Source organism: Hyla sarda, chromosome 5 (assembly GCF_029499605.1).
Source record: "Hyla sarda isolate aHylSar1 chromosome 5, aHylSar1.hap1, whole genome shotgun sequence".
NCBI classification, from domain to species: Eukaryota; Metazoa; Chordata; class Amphibia; order Anura; family Hylidae; genus Hyla; species Hyla sarda.
In genome coordinates, this window is record NC_079193.1 from 207,968,878 (window position 1) to 207,986,842 (window position 17,965).

At 42.1% G+C, this 17,965-nt stretch overlaps 1 protein-coding gene across 2 annotated transcripts in view; it reads left to right on the forward strand.

Moving 5' to 3' along the window:
- LOC130272634 (cytochrome c oxidase subunit 4 isoform 1, mitochondrial-like) overlaps nt 1–17,965 on the forward strand; it is a 65,599-nt gene that overhangs the window by 14,383 nt on the left and 33,251 nt on the right. The window contains exons 1-4 of one of the 2 annotated variants that reach the window (XM_056518468.1): nt 3,109–3,130; nt 4,800–4,887; nt 9,335–9,505; nt 9,831–9,965. In XM_056518468.1, the coding sequence (XP_056374443.1) occupies nt 4,800–4,887; nt 9,335–9,505; nt 9,831–9,965 (394 nt within the window). In that variant the 5' untranslated portion in view covers nt 3,109–3,130. Of the gene's footprint in view, nt 1–3,108; nt 3,131–4,799; nt 4,888–9,334; nt 9,506–9,830; nt 9,966–17,965 lie in introns of those variants that run through there. The other variant, XM_056518467.1, reaches the window with a different exon arrangement.

Here is a 17,965-nt window from a genome sequence, read left to right on the forward strand (position 1 = left end):
AGAGAGAATAGTCAGAGAGAGGAGCCAAAGGTTCAAAAAAGCTAGCTATAACAAATTCAGAAGACAGCTAGCTAGAGTACAAACTGCGCTCTATAGCAAGCACTGACTGAGAGTAAACTGCCAGCTTATATAGAGCCAGATCAGGTGCTGCAAACAAGGTCAGCTGACCAGTCCAGAGAGCCGGGCGTAACCCAGCAACAAGGAACAACAAGAAGCTGTCAGAACTTTTTAACCCTACAGATTCTGACAATAAAATTCTGATGCATAATGACAAACACTTAGTTAATGTACACATATTTGGATAAATGAAAAGCACTAATTGTTGGCCTGTAGAGACACACACATTACTATCTACACATTTGTGCACCAGATCTGTTAGAAAAATATTCTGGTGATACGTCCATCACAAAAAACTTTACAGTGCATCACAAGGCATTACATTAACCAAGGGAGAGTTGTCAGCCCATAGACATTCTCATTTATATACAGGATGTGTGTCCATATAGCATATATGTGGTGGCACTGTGTCTCATAACATCAGGGGCCTCAGGAAAAGAGAAAGTAAACTGGAAATATTGTGCTTCCATTATAGTGGTGTTTGGAAGTTTTAGGGGACTTACCACTCTAGGTAGTAGGATGCACCGGTGCTGCAAGAGGGAGGAAGGGAGATGAAGTATAGCACATGGGAAATAATAAATGGGGTAGAACAGAGTATTTGGTAAGCAGGAATACCTGGGGGGAATTCTGTGAGTTGCAGGGCTGGCATTGGTCTGACATCGCGTGTCCGGGGAGCACGTGTTTTAGGAGCATGAATTGCCGCTATGTCACTTCCGGCCAGCGCGTTACTATATGCGCAGACAGGTGCATGGTGATCGCAGCAGCTGGGGGAAGCATGGTCTGTGTGAATGTGATGCACACCTAGAAATATGCGCATCGAACAGAGGGGGAAAATATTTTTTTTATGTCAATCAATCTCATTGTAAAGTTCGTGAAATTTTCAAGAAAAACTGGCACATCCTTCTACAAGATCCCATCCTGAAAAAAATTATTCAGTTTCACCTTTCACCTTCACCAGTTTCCCCTTTCGGAGAGCGAAAACTTTGAGAAACATCCTGGCACCAAGTCGTCTGAAGAAGAAAAAAGCCACCACGGAAGTACTACACCAACAAACCTCTATCTTGGCTCTTATTTTTTTTATTATGCTCATCTCCCCAGAACGTACCCCACAGCTTCCACGTCCCCTTCCGGCAGCTTCTTCCCCACATTCCCCCCTCCTTACTACATTATACATTCACTACCCACCACCTCCTTCCTTTCAACCAATTTTTTTTATCTTTTTACTAATTATTTTTTACTAACTGTTTCCCATACCACCTTTCCCATTCCTCACACATTCTCAGCCAATTCACATTCCATAATCACACCATCAGTTTCCTGCACCCCATTTTTGCTCATCTCTTTATATCTTTTTGCCCAATTCCTCAGGTAGCACCCCTTAGCTTCCACTTTACCTCCCGCAGCTGCTCCCCTAGCCCATCCCCCCTCCCGCCAGCTCCGCATTTGGTCCCCATCCATCATCAAAACATCACACATCCACCACTTACCACCCCAATCAATCATACCAACTGTTTTCTCTTTCCCCCTCGTTAAATAGTCTCAGCCAACTTACATTCCATTTTTCCACTACACTATTTCAGTTAAATCATTAAAAATTATTTTTCCCCTCTGATTTAACTATATGAGTTAAATCATTAAAAATAATTTTCCCATTCCATTACGTTATATGCTTATTACGTTTGAGCAACTTTTTGAGATTTGGACCTTTGAGGTCGATTGGTTCTACCCAATTATTTTGCATAACATGCTCTGTGTTCTTATTGTCTGTTAACACTTCAATAAAGCTTTGTTAAATTGGGGGAAAACAAAAAGTTAAAAATAATTTTCCCCTCTGTTTGGTGCGCACCAAACAGAGGGGAAAAATAATATGGATGCACATACTGTATATAAATGAGAATGTCTATGGGCTGACAGCTCTGCCTTGGTTAATGTAATGCCTTGTGATGGACGTATCACCAGAATATTTTTCTAACAGATCTTGTCAATTGGTGCACAAATGTGTAGATAGTAATGTGTGTCTCTCTACAGGCAACTCCTTGTGTGCCAAAACGCGTCATCTGTATTGCCAAAAAAATTATTATTGTCCTGTGCTGGCCTGAGTCTCTCCCTTTTGTGACCTCCTTTTGAGCAGCGCCTCCAAGACTGTTTTTATCCTTTTTCTATTATTTGCGCTAATGTGTAAGAGCAATTTAAGACACAAAAGTCATGCTAGATCTACATTCTTCTATTCAGTATTTATGTGACCAGAATTGCAGTTTTCAAAATATCCTGTTCTAGCATAAACAAAAATCACAACCATTGGCATACTATTTGCATTTGATGAACCTCTTTTGATTTCAAAGGTGGACATGACATTGATATTGTCCTTAGGGCCCTATTACACAGTGTGATTATTGGCCAAACAGGTCACTTGATTTTTTGTTTTGCCCTGTCAAAAAATAATCGTCCATCAACAGGTCTCTTAGAGGGGTTAGCAATGTACAACCACCATACATACAAATACACACATGCATTATTTCTTATAGTTTTTTCCAGTTTGGTTAAATACTTCTCCATTACTATTTTGCCATTGCTTTTCAAATTTTTGAGCCCTTTCGTGTAAAGTTCAAAGGATTCTGGAATAGTGGAACAGCAATTTTGACAATAAACTAGATAAAAGTATTTAGTATTGTTTGGCCTTTCATTCATTTTACTATGTTAATAAAATGCAACAAACTTGTTTATATCTTTTGGGAGTTGCAACAGGATTGGTGCTCCAAAATAGTGAAGAAGAAAGAGCTTTTGTGTGAAAAGTAAAAAAAAATATCCCTTTTTGTGGGGATCATGGGTTGTGTATGTGTAGGCTTGGCTGGTAGTAGCAGTAGCAGAGAGTGGTAGACTAGTGGTTGTTGTATTATCCATAGTACAGCAGGAGGTGGTAGAATGGTGAGAGTTGTAGTAGCCAGCATACAGCAGGAGGTGACGGACTGGTGGGAGTTGTAGTTTCTAGTGTACAGCAGGAGGTGGCAGACTGGTAAGAGTTGTAGTAGGCAGTGGTTAAGTGGTGGGAGTTGTAAAAGGCAGCGGACAGCATGGGTGGTGGTAGTACTGTCTAATCAGGGACATTTTGCACAGGAGGTTTAAATTCCTCACTGCTCCATGCCTGATCTATTTTAACAAACATGAGTTTTTCCACATTGCTGGCAGACAATCTTGTTAAGGTGACACCACCTACTGCCACCCTGAAAACTCACCCTGACGTTACACTGGAGGGTAGATAAAGTATCCCTGGTTGTTGACAGATGCCTGCTGGTACCCTGGCTATGCCTTATTTTCTTTTTGCAGAGATGGCACTGTGCCTAGTTTGCTGCATGTAGTAAGATAGAAAAGAATTTCCACACAACAAAATACCATAAAGAGATAGATACACAACCACCCGCTTTCTTCTCAAGCCTGCAGATGCAACAGCCTCACCATCACCTGCTCCTGGGCTGATCAAACCAAAAGGACTGCTGACATTCTCATCATCAAAATCCTCTTCAGCATCCCAACCACTCCTCCCAGCATGAACTTCAGATGTCTGATCATGGGCACCTGACTCCCCCTCAGCATATTTACCATGATCTCTTACAAAATACACACCATAACTACCACCAGCATTCCCGCTAGTGCTATGCTTGGCCACTGCTTCCACCTCCACTGCCTCTGCAACACACTCCAAAGGCTGACTGTGACACAACTCCTCCTCATATAATGCTATACTTCTGCATTTTTTTTTTAAGATTTTGAGATTTTTTTTAATTCTTTGTGGGTGATTTGTCACTCACCTACTAGTCAACTCTCACTCTCAATGCTACAAATGGATGTTATGTTTTTTAATTAAACCCAGAAAATACACAAAACTTGTCCTTAGATGTATGCCACATTCACTCTCAATGCTTTTAAATGCTCAGATACAAAAAATTGTGTATGTTGGATTGAACCCAGAAAATACATGTAACAGCCTACGACAGCTGTTCCATGTTCACTCTAAAACCTTTAAAATGCATTTAATTAAATCCTCCATTATAGGGGTACTCTGCTGCTCAGCGCTGGAGCCGGCACCAGGAGCTTGGGACGTCATAGCCCCGCCCCCTCATGATGTCACACCCCGCCCCCTCAATGCAAGTCTATGGGAGGGGGCATGACAGTGGAAATAGCTTATAGAGGAAAAAAATCACACATTTACGACAACTACCAATTTACGTGATTTATGCAAAGGACATGACAGTAATAAGCACTTTAAAAAAAAATTTCATTTTGCTGGTTATAATATTGCCCCAGCTGACCAAGTGTTGCTGAAAATGTACTGCAGGCAGTGCAGATCAAAACTCTGCCCATAATAATGTGGCCATCTGTTGTAAATTGATTTTTGGTCTTAATATGTGCAACCATTTGCCAGGTTGTTTAAAATTGTGTGTAGGCCCTTGGGCGAGTGATTTACTCCTCCCTCCCTCTCACCTGGACTTGCAAAGAGTATGTTTACCCAGACCACTATGGCCTCCTATGCCCAGTGGCCTCTTGTATCCACCCAGGATGACACCAGTTCTGTCTACTGGCCTGAAAATCCTACAATCGCTAAAATTCCAATGTACTAAATTTCGCCCTACATTTCTTCATTTCCGATACTTTACTAATTTGTATTTCATTATATTCCTATATAGATGTTAACAACTGTTGCACGTGCCCTTCGTGGATCTAAATCCATTACATGGAGGAGTCTGTCTACCAGCAGTTATTTGTCTGCACATGGTGAGTACAGGGATTCATTTTCCATCTATACTTATAGTGGGCATTGGCTGAATCATTACCATCCATATTATTGATGTCTTAAATTATGCACTAGCCTGAAGACTGATGTAACCTTATAGGGGACATTTGATTTATGAATGACATTGTTCAATTGACAATATATAGTCCCAGATCAATAGTACTAGGATTTACTATATTAACGCTAAGGTTACCATAAACTATATGCCTATTAAATGCCTCATGATCATTTTATTAGTCTAAGACTACTGCCAGAAATATTACATTCAGAGTTTAGACAACCAATTTATTTCCGATTTCTCTTATTTCAGTTCTATTAAGATCAATGATGACATGTCTTTCAATATTCAGTGGCATGTTTTAGTAAATGTATTTATGAGTCAAAGGTTAATTGTTTAGAATGTACAATCCACACAAATGACTTCATTAAGTTAAAACAGCACTCCAAGCAAACATTTTGTTTTTTTACAGCCTGCCAGTAACATACTATAGTTAAAAATCTGCACTTATTCTTCTCATACAAGTTGGCTTTATTTTCCTGATACAGTGACCCCCCAACCTACGATGGCCCCGACATATGATAATTTTAACATGCGATGGCCTCTCAGAGGCCATCGCATGTTGAAGGCAGCATCAACATACAATGCTTTTGTATGTCGGGGGCCATCGCATAAACGGCTATCCGGCAGCGCTGACTGCTTCAGCTGCCACCGGATAGCCATTTACGGTGCCCTATGTGCTCCGGTGATGGTCTCCTACCTGTCCTCGGGGCTCCGGAGCATCCTCTTCGGGATCCCTGCATCGTCGGCGCTCTCCATTGTCGTCATCACGTCGCTGCGCACGCCGTCCCGTCATCCAATAGGAGCGGCATGCGTAGCGACATGATGGCGGCGACAGAGAGCGAGAATGCCGGGGAAGCAGAGGCCTTGCTGGAGCGTCGGGTACATCCCGGGGACGCGGCAACAGCTATATAGGGCATCATCCAAGGCAGCGGTGGCGAGCGGTGACGGTCCGGAGCGGCGGGGACAGGTGAGTACAACTTCCTCTACCAGTGGTCTTCAACCGGCGGGCCTCCAGATGTTGCAAAACTACAACTCCGGGCATGCTGGGTGTTGAAGTTTTGCAACATCTGGAGGTCCGCAGGTTGTAGACCACTGTCCTATACTTTACATTGGACGGACCCCTCAACATGCAGATTACCATCGTATGTTGAGGGACCACTGTACAATGTCACTTGAGTCCCCATTTATTAGCTGACATTACCAGCTGAAGCACACATTTCCGGCAGGTAAAATCTATTACACGATCCCTTTTCAAGTAAATGATTGACCATGTAGTGAATAAACATTTACCAAGTGGGAGACACTCTTTCTCATTGAAAATCAGTGGATCAGCTCCACTGGATCACAAATCTGAGTTTCAGCGTGGATTTCTGATGCAAGTTGTCTACAAAATGAACAATCCCAATCCAAACCATACGATCAATGCCTTAGACTATTTAATTCTAATCATTCTTTACAATTAGAGCTTCATTGGCTTTAAAGGGGTTTTCTGACCCTCTTATAGATTGCAAGCTCTTGTGAGTAGGGCCCTGACTCCTTATATTTAAATAATTAGGGGGTAATTCTATAATGTCTGATTTCTGTCTGTCCATGTACTCTGGGAATTCCAAAGTGCTGCGGAATATGTTTGTAATATATATACTGTAAATATAATGCTATTATTTGCAAACAATAAGAAAGCAGTACCGAATGGGGGGAAATAATTAAATACTATTCTTCTTACATGAGTCTAGGTTTTCTGGCATTATTTGACATTGACACTGAGCTTTGACCCTGTGACTGGGTTGTCTAGCACTGTTTATAATGGATTGTAATGTTTATTGCCTATAAAATACAAGAAACTCAAGGTTTCCCATAAAAGGTATCTTTGGTGCCTTACAAGTTACTAAGATCAAATATTCAATTTTATGATCTTGTAGCAGATTCTCAAGAGTAGCATAGGTGTTAAAGTGCTGGCTACCTGGTAGTTGTCCCTTGGTAGCAAAAGACAGAGCTGTCACATGGCAGGATACTCTTGCTAACCTAGTAATCTCCTGTGAGCCCAGCAATCCTTTTGTCAAGTGGGTTATACCCATTCCATCAGGTGCCGGAATGAGAAATACAGACACTTATGTAACTGGCAACCAATGGACAACGTTACTTACTGTTCTGTGCAGATTCCAATGGTGAAGATTTCTCAAAACCTGTGTAGAGGAAGAGTGGTAGAGTTGTCCATAACAACCAATCAGATTGCTTCTTTTATTTTATAGAGGTCTTTTTCAAATTGAAAGAAACAATCTGATTTGCTGCTATGGGCAACTGCTGCATTCTTCCTCTACACAGGTTTAGTCTTTTTGGTACAGAGTTTCAGGTTTTTAAGTAGGTGAGTGCGGTTTGGCCATTGTTGCTTTATTAGCTGATATACTGACTGCAAAGTCTCGAATGTGCTCTTTGCACTCTTGTAATGGTGTGGCCCTTGATACAGGAACAGTCCAATTCATTTTCTCTTTCCAGAGAGGGGACTATACAGGTTGGTTTACTGTGGTTCAGATATTTGAATTCTATTTACGATGCTCTGTGTGCAGAGTGTATGCTAAAGAACCTTCTGTGACATGTTAGCTACAAAGCACTAATTCTGATTGTTGATCACTAAAGAGATTTGTGTATGCAGAGGGGCCCTTGCACAGCAGTTCTCCTTCTCTAAATACTATAGATACTCTTTCTTGGAGCTTGAGCTGGAGTGTGACTGGTGTCAACCTTTTAGGTAAAAGTCTCCAAACTTCACACAATGCCTTAAACACTGCAGATGCAGCCCATATCTGTCTTAGATTATATGCTTCTTGCAATTAGAACAGAATGTGGAGACTTTTCTGACTAGTCTGACTAATAGGAGCAGGGCTAGGAGACCTCAAATTTCTCTGGCAAAACCCAGACTAAACATGTTTTGAGTCTGGCCCTCTGGGAAGAAGTGGTTGGACTAGGGACTCCTTTCTCAGCTTTTCCAGAAGCTACTGCATAAAAGCTGACTGGGGAGCATGCCATGTGACCAATGATTCCCTCATCTGATAAAAGATATACAAATATTTAACCCTTACACATGTATGATACCTCGGTGTATGCTGTAATGATGGTTTAACACATAGAAACAGTTACGCAACTGAACTCACAACACCCCACACACACAGATTTAGGTACTTACAAAATGAAATCCTCAGCCACACAACAATTTCTTAAATTTGTAGCTAGTTCTGGAACACTGCACCCTCTCTGCACTACTCTGTATGATCAGTGCAGAGAGAAAACAAGAAACATGTTAGAGGTTCAGTGCTGCTAGTGGCCCTGGACTCAATTATGGGACCCAACCCAAGGCTGTTGCAGTGACGTGTCAGACACACAGCAGTAACTGGATTTGACACTGAGTGTTATGTTTTGTAATAAATCACGGCACATTTTAAAACAGGTAATTAATCAACCAGGCACCCTTTTTATTTTATAAATACAACCTGATTTGACTATGTCCATGATCAATAATTTAGTTATGCTTAATGAGGTCATGTGACTTGATACAAGTGTTTTAAGTGTGATTTAGTAAAACTATGACCTTAATCAACTCATGTCACCATCATATGGTCAACGGTTTGAAAAGTCATTGGTTAGGAATAGACAGACATTTCCATTATAGCATACTTCTCTGCCAGTGTGGAGCACCCTTGTAGGCAGCTCTCACATAGTTGTAAGGCTGAGTTCACACTACGATTTGTAACTATGGTTCCCGTATACGGCTGGGAGGAGGGGGCGGGGCTTAATCGCGGCGCCCGCACTCAGCCGTATAGGGGAACTGTATTTAATGCATGTCTATGAGCCGACCGGAGTGAACCGCAGCCCCCGGTCGGCTGCATTTTCGGCCGTATGCGGTTTCCCGACCGCAGGCAAAAACGTGGTCGACCGCATTTTTGCCTACGGTCGGGAAACAGTATACGGACGAAAAAGCAGCCAACCAGAGGCTGCGTTTCACTCTGGTCGGCTCATAGACATGCATTAAATATGGTTCCCCTATACGGCTGAGTGCGGGCGCTGCGGTTAAGCCCCGCCCCCTCCTCCCAGCCGTATACGGGAACCGTAGTTACAAATCGTAGTGTGAACCCAGCCTAAGCTAGGGAGGGAATCGTTCCTTGGGTAAATGGGATGTTAACAGCAACATTTATTTTAAAAGATTCTACCACCACAAATACTGTTTTTTACAGTTACAAGATCAACAATGAACTATTGTGAGGCAGAAGACAAAAGTTCAGAAAATTAACCTTATGGCATTGAAAATTAAGTAAACTTTAAAGTACTATCTACAAGTACAGGATTTTTTTTAGTGTACAATATGTTCCTTTTTGTAGGTACTTCAAGTGACCCAGTGCCTTACTATACCAAACCAAGCTATTACGATTCCCGTGCGCTACCTCTGCCCGATGTACCCTATGTGTCTGAGCTGAATCCACAACAAAAAGTGCTGAAAGAAAAAGAAGCAGGATCCTGGACCCAGCTAACAAAGGAAGAAAAATTGGCACGTAGGTCATGTCTTATACCTTTGGGCAAATAAAAGTGGTACATTATTTTTGGTGCATTGACAACGACATGCACCAAATTTAATACAGACCATGCACCAATATAATAAATTCATGCAAAACGTAGACCGTCTATCTAAAAGATAGCTAGTGCAAAAATAGACAATTTTAGTAAATTGTCCCCATATCGATTCATGTACTTGATTTAGTGCATTCAGTTTTTCATGTTGTTTTTTTTCTTTTATATCACAATTTTATTTCTCTATTAAACTTTTAATAATGATACAGAAAGACTTATCGCTATTAATGGTGTGCCTCTCTTATGTAGTGTATCGTATCAGCTTCAACCAGTCCTACACAGAGATGAAAAAGGGAACACCATCAGAGTGGAAAACCGTGTTGGGTGTTGTATTTTACTTTCTGGCCTTTAGTGGAATATACCTCTGGTGGCATCGTACTTATGGTTAGTCTGATTAGCATTTTCTTGAAAAATATTTTGACATTATAAATAAGCTAAAATCTAGTGAATCGAAAAATATTAAGCCAATTGTATTTCTTCATTATTGTTTGGATCTGTTGTATGAGGGATCTCTCACAACATTATTTGAGAGATTTATCAAACGAGTGAGACAGTTTCCCATAGCAACCAATCAGCTCGTTTCTTTTGAAAAAGGCCCCCGAAAAATGAAAGAAGCTATCTGATTGGTTGCTATGGGCAACTGCACCACATTTCTTCTACAGAGGTTTTGATTAATCTCTTCCTATGTCTTCCATTGTAAATAACATATATGACATTAGTGAGAATAGAATTATAGTCACGGTTGTGGTGTAAACTAACAACTTAGGTGCAAAAATGTACACTACTGAGCCAAAAAAAATTCAAAATCCGATCCCTAGAAGGGAAGGCTTCCAATTCACAGGTTTCTGTCATATTTCTCTGTATACAAGCTGTTTACATTAGCTTTAAGGGGCACTCCGATGGAAAAAAAACAATCTTTCAAACCAACTGGTGCTGGAAAGTTAAACTGATTTGTTTGTTTATATTTTAGAATCTTAAACTTTCCAGTACTTATCAGCTGCTGTATTCTACAGAGAATGTTGTGTAGTGTTTTCCAGTCTGACCACAATGCTCTCTGCTGCCACCTCTGTCCATGTCAGTGACTGTCCAGAACAGGAGAAGTTTGCAATGGGGATTTGCTTCTACCATGGACTTTTCCTGTGACGGGCAGAGGTGTCAACAGAGAGCACTGAAAACCGAAGTATACCACGGTTTTCAGTTCGGTCACAAAACCGGATACGGGGCAAAAATGAGCCGACCAGAGTCACTATCTGACTTTGGTCAGCTCATTCAAATGAATGAGAAGGGGGCCGGGTCCGGCTGAGGTATGGGAGAGCACAGTTTTCACATCCCCCAGCCAGATCCAGTGACCGTATTAACAAATAGTGGTGTGAATACACCCTATGTCTTGTCCAGTGGCATTAACCCAGCCCATTTTCACCTAAAGGACCAGAGCATTTTTTGCACAACTGACCACTGTCACTTTAAGCATTAATAACTCTGGGATGGTTTTAATTATGAATTTGATTCCGATATAATTTTTTCGTGACATATTCTACTTTAACATAGTGATAGATTTTCGTTGATACTTGCATAATTTCTTGAGGAAAAATTCAAAAATTTCTTCGAACTAACTTTGAAGCTCTCTGCTTGTAAGGAAAATAGACATACCAAATAAATTATATATTGATTCACATATACAACATGTCTACTTTATGTTTGCATCATAAAGTTAGCATGTTTTTACTTTTGGAAGACATCAGAGGGCATCAAAGCTCAGCAGCAATTTTCAAATTTTTCCGAAAATTTTCTAAATCGGAATTTTTCAGGCACCAGTTCAGTTTTGAAGTGGATTTTAGGGGGCCTTCATATTAGAAATACCCCATAAATTACCCCTTTATAAAAACTGCACCCCTCAAAGTATTCAAAATTATATTCAGAAAGTTTGTTTAACCTTAGGTGTTTCACAGTAATAGCAGCAAAATGAAGGAGAAAATTCAAAATCTTCATTTTTTACACTCGCATGTTCTTGTAGACCCAGTTTTTGAATTTTTACAATGGTTAAAAGGAGAAAAAGCCCCCCAAAATTTGTAACCCCATTTCTCTCGAGTAAGGAAATACCTCATATGTGAACGTAAAGTGTTCTTTGGGTGCACTAGAGGGCTCATAAGGGAAGGAGCGACAATGGGATTTTGGAGAGGGAATTTTGCTGAAATGGTTTTTTTTTTTGGGGGGGGGGGGGGGGGCATGTCACATTTAGGAAGCCACTATGGTACCATAATAGCAAAAAAACAAAAACAAAAAAAAAACACATGGCATACTATTTTGGAAACTACACCCCTCAAGGCACGTAACAAGGGGTCCAGTGAGCATTAACACCCCATAGGTGTTTGACGACTTTTCGGTAAAGTCGGATGTGTAAAAGAATTTTTTTTTTCACTAAAATGCTGTTTTTCCCCCCAAATTTACCATTTTTTAGAAGAGGTAATAGAAGAAAATGCCCACAAAATTTGTAACCCCATCTCTTCTGAGTATGGAAATACCCCATGTGTGGATGTCATGTACTCTGCTGGCGCACTACAGGGCTCAGAAGAGAAGGAGTCACATTTGGCTTTTGGAGAGAGAATTTAGCTGAAATGGTTTTTGGGGGGCAAGTCCCATTTCTCACAAAATCACCAAGACCTTCATCCTGAAAAAAACGATATCTGCCCTATTTCTTTCTTGACTGTACTGTGACCAGCGCATTCATAGTCGTGCGCAGCCTATTGCATTAGGGTGTGCACCCTAAAGCACAAACTCACGCCGTGGATATATATATATATATATATATATATATACACATACACATACACATACACACACAAATACACTCTTACTTGCATGCACACATACATAAACAGACCTGCACAATTTGCTCATGATCTCTATGTGAATTGCACTCAGTAAACCAGCCCAGGTCAGGTGCTCTGTGTGAACAATATGTAGCATCATGCAAGTTTAAAACAATAAATCAGAACAATCTGTATTTGTATCTAAACTATCAGTAGGTAGCCATTTGCCCCTTTAATATGTGACACAGATGGGTCTGACTGAAGCTGAACAAATGAGCAATAAAAATGCAGCATGAAGGAAGAAGAAATAACTCTTAGTGTACATGGCTGAGGAAAAAATTATCTGAAAAATGTATATAAAATAAATAAACAATAGCTGTTATTAAAGCTGTTAAACTAAAACATTAGGGTGACTAACTAACTAACTAGAGAATCCATGGAAAGATGGTAGTGCTAGCGTACACTATCATAATAATAATAATTATATAACCAATAAATTACACAATTTATTACAAATTGATGATTTAAAAATGAAAAAATTACCTCTAGCAGATATTGGCTGCCGTAAGCCATTCTGGGAGAGTGGGATACCGAGAGTGATGACACTGGTATTGCGCAGTAACCACCTGGACGTGCCGCCCTCACCCTTGCGTTGCCATGACTCTGCCTCAGTGTGACGTCACAAAAGCGCCGCGCATGCTACAGGGGGGGTCTGGAGGAGGAGCATGTCCGTCCTACTAGGGACGGTTTTCGGCTTAGCGTGGCCCTGGGCAAAATCAAAAGTGGGGCCCCAAAAGTCATAATAGTGAACTAACCAGATTTGCACATTTTCGGTCACTTCAAATAACGTTAAAAAAAAATCTAAAATGCAATTGAAAAGTCCCATCAAAACAAAAATGGTACCAATGAAAACTACATATCACAGCGCAAAAAATTACCCTCATACTTCCCCATATACAGAAAAATAAAAGAGTTATATACATTAGGTTGTAGTTCCCCCATATTAGGCTGTAGTTCCCCCACATTAGGTTGTAGTTCCCCCACATTAGACTGGCAGTATAGTTCCCCCCACATTAGGTTGTAGTTCCCCCACATTAGGTTGGCAATATGAGTTCCCCCACATTAGGTTGTAGTTCGCCCACATTTGGTTGGCAGTGTAGTTACTGCACATTAGGTTGGCAGGGCAGTATGAGTTTCCCCACATTAGGTTGTCAGTATAGTTCCCCCACATTAGGCTGGCAGCATAAGTTCCCCCACATTAGGTTGGCAGTATAAGTTCCCCCACATTAGGTTGGCAGTATAGTTCTCCCACATTAGGTTGGCAGTATAGTTCCCCCACATTAGGTTGCCAGTATAGTTCCCCCACATTATGTGCAGTATAGTTCCCCCACATTAGGTTGGCAGTATAGTTCCCCCACATTAGGTTGGCAGTATAGTTCCCCCACATTAGGTTGGCAGTATAGTTCCCCCAAATTAGGTGCAGTATAGTTCCCCACATTAGGTGCAGTATAGTTCCCCACATTAGGTGCAGTATAGCTCCCCACATTAGGTGTGTTAAAAATCATGGCAGGTGACTGTTAGGAATCACTGCAGGTGGTGGATCCTCTGGGCCTGTATGGATGGAGACTTGAGCCGTGCCAGAGAGTGGGGTCTAAGGTGCCACTGGTTTTCAACAGAGCCCGCCGCAAAGCGGGATGGTCTTGCTGCGGCAGGTGGCACCCGGGTCATTACCCCTGGCACGACTCGTCCACACAGGTAGCTGGGGGGTGGCATGGCACAGAAGGAGACTGACAGGACGTGGCTGGCAGGACGGGGCAAAAGGTCAGGGCAGGAACACAGGTACAGGATAAGACGGAAGCTAGGAACAGATACACAGTAACTGTGATACAGGACTTCACTAAGGCAAGACAACCAAAGAATACCAAGGAATACCAAAGATCCCTCTGGGAAGCAGGGAGGAGCAGAAACTTATAGCCCAGGGAACAGGTGCAGGTACTAGAATTAATTGGGTGCTGGCCCTTTAAGAAAGTGAGCTCCGGCGCGTGCACGCCCTAGAAGGCAGAGGCACGCGCGCCAGACCTGCGGGGATACATGGAACAGAGACACAGGACCGTAAGTGACAACGGGCTGAGATTCGCATGCGGGTGCATCCCGCGATGCAAATCTTAGCCCCACCGGCAGCAGGGACAGAAAGCACTCACGGCCGGCGAGTCCGGCCGGAGTGCAACTGTAACAAGGTGCAGTATAGTTCCCCCACATTACGTGTAATATAGTTACATAGAAACATAGAATGTGTCGGCAGATAAGAACCATGTGGCCCATCTAGTCTGCCCACATGAGGTACAGTATAACTCCCTCACAGACATACAGCCTTAAGCCATATACAGTGTATGGCTGGAGGCTGTATGCCTGTGTACTGCCCCACTTCAGAGCTCCGTCCACCACTCTGGGCCATAGCAGTAGGTCCCGGGACTGGAGGAGCGGTGGTCGGAGCACTGAAGATGACGTGCAGGTAACTTACCATGTGTGTGAGCATCCTTCTCCTCAATGCTCAGCTCCTTCGTTCCTATGGGCACACGCACTGGCCCCTGCATTTTTAAAGTTAACGCGGGGCAGCAGAATGGTAACCGGGACATCCTTGTGTCCCGAAAAGATCTTTCGGGACACAGGGATGTCACAAATGTGACAGGGCCCCCTGCGGGCTGCTCAGTGGTGGATCCCCCCCCTGGATCCACCACTGAGCAGCCCGCAGGGCTGCAGCACGGAGGTGATGGAGCCTCAAGTTTGAGGCTTGATTAGGGTGTGCCCAGGCATACCCGGCACACCCCGTGCACCCGCCTATGAGTGCATTGTGTGTGGAGACTTTCCATATGTTCATAAATTATTTGGACAATGAGTAAATTAGCACCGGTTACTTACAACTGGATGGGGGGACCTGCCATACCTCCAAAGCGACCATACCTACAATCTGAGCTTGTTTTATGGGAATTGATTAATTTCTAAAGGGAAAAGTGTTTTCTTTTTTTATATATACGGTCACGGAAATATCATTATGTTGGTTTTACTGCAATTTTTAGATATGGAAGCAGTATAGCTCCTTTCTATACCACTGACTGGAAATATGAACTTGGTATTAATTCCCTTATTCTCTAATTGTAATATAAATGAAACAGCCAAATGCTTTCCTTTGTAAATCTGGATCATTACAATCACCTTTACCCTTTCAATGTCTATTACAGAAAAAAAAAAACTCGGTGTTACTGGAATTTACTGACAGAAAATAGTGTGAAGTATTGTTGGCATTAAGTTTGGTTCTATTCCAAAATTCTCTTCTTAAATCTCCTAAAGTGCTTCTTAATCCTAGTGAGCGTGGCATTGTAGCAGTATACCAGTACATTAAACATTCCCCATTGTCATCATAACCAACAGATGGCAGCAGATCACTATTACCTAAGAAGGCACATACGCTGCTCAAAAAAAATAAAGGGAACACTAAGATAACACATCCTAGATCTGAATGAATGAACTAATTGTATAAAATACTTTCGTCTTTACATAGTTGAATGTGCTGACAACAAAATCACACATAAATTATCAATGGAAATCAAATGTATCAACATATGGAAGTCTGGATAGGAAGTCACATTCAAAATCAAAGTGGAAAACCACACTACAGGCTGATCCAACTTTGATGTAATGTCCTTAAAATAAGTAAAAATGAGGCTCAGTAGTGTGTGTGGCCTCCCCATGCCCGTATGACCTCCCTACAACGCCTGGGCATGCTCCTGATGAGATTGTCTCCAGAGGGATGTCCTCCCAGACCTGGACTAAAGCATCCGCCAATTCCTGGACAGTCGGTGGTGCAACGTGGCGTTGGTTGATGGAGCGAGACATGCTGTCCCAGATGTGCTCAATCGGATTCAGGTTTGGGGAACAGGCGGGCCAGTCCAAAACATCAATGCCTTCCTCTTGCAGGAACTGCTGACACACTCCAGCCACATGAGGTCCAGCATTGTCTTGCATTAGAAGGTACCCAGGGCCAACTGCACCAGCATATGGTCTCACAAGGGGTCTGAGGATCTTATCTCAGTACCTAATGGCAGTCAGGCTACCTCTGGCAAGCACATGGAGGGCTGTGCGGCCCCCAAAGAAATGCCACCCCCACACCATTACTGGCCCATCGCAAAACTGATCATGTTGGAGGATGTTGCAGGCAGCAGAACGTTCTCCACGGCTTCTCCAGACTCTGTCACGTCTGTAACATGTGCTCAGTGTGAACCTGCTTTCATCTGTGAAGAGCACATGGCGCCAGTGGCGAATTTGCCAGTCTTGGTGTTCTCTGGCAAATGCCAAATGTCCTGCATGGTGTTGGGTTGTAAGCACAACCCCCACCTGTGGATGTAGGTCCCTTATACCCCCCTCATGGAGTCTGTTTCTGACCATTTGAGTGGACACATGCACACAGTGGACACAGCATTCAAAAGTGACCAAAACATCAGCCAGGAAGCATAGGAACTGAGAAGTGGTCTGTGGTCACGACTTGCAGAACCACTCCTTTATTGGGGTGTCTTGCTAATTGCCTAGAATTTCCACCTGTTGTCTGTTCCATTTGCACAACAGCATGTGAAATTGATTGTCAATCAGTGTTGCTTCCTGAGTGGACAGTGTGATTTCACAGAAGTGTGATTGACTTGGAGTACAAGTGTTCCCTTTATTTTTTTGAGCAGTGTAGGATGTATTATAAATGGCACGCTTTTTACTGCCTCCTTTCCTAGCATTTTCTTATGTGTTACTTCATTTACTTCTGCTGGACAAAACATTTGCTTTTCCTTACGGACTCTAAAATGACACCTTCCAACCACTTGCTCCACATACTTTACTGTTGTAGAAAGACACACCGTAAATTTAGTAACTGAGAATTAGGTAGTAAAGCTTTTCTGGCTGTGAGATTTGTTTTCAATCTTTAAGTGTCTGCATGCAAATTAATTCATCCTTGTTTGTAGTTTATTATTTAAATGGTTAAAAGTTGACAAAATAATTCTGTACTTATTATGGAAAACACACGTGACGCCACAAGGAGGCTGTTTATGGATAAATAAACTGCTTTCCTTATCAGTCTGACATCTGAACATCAAGGGGCAGATTTATTGTCTGCATCTCTTATAGTGCTTTTACAATACATAAGCTGCTCTGCGATCAGGTACAGTGGGGTTTTCTTCTTGACAGTTTTCATAAATCTACCACACACTTACTAAGGGAAATTCACCAGAATTCTGCATCCAATTGCACCAGAAAGATGTGTTACACTTTATGACACATGAAGGTGTGTATAAAAGGGTAAAGCTAAGTGGAGTTGCAAAGTGCACCAGAATTATTAATAACATGTGCCATTCTTATGATAGGATATTGAGTACAATAAAAAAAAAAAACAATACGTTGTGCAAGGAAAATTGCTGAAAACATATCAAGCAAGGTGCCATCACCTAGCTTCACTCATCACCCGGATAAGGACAGAGGTGCATATCATCATATCAGTCTTTTTCATGTCATCTGGAGCCCATTCATCTCATATCA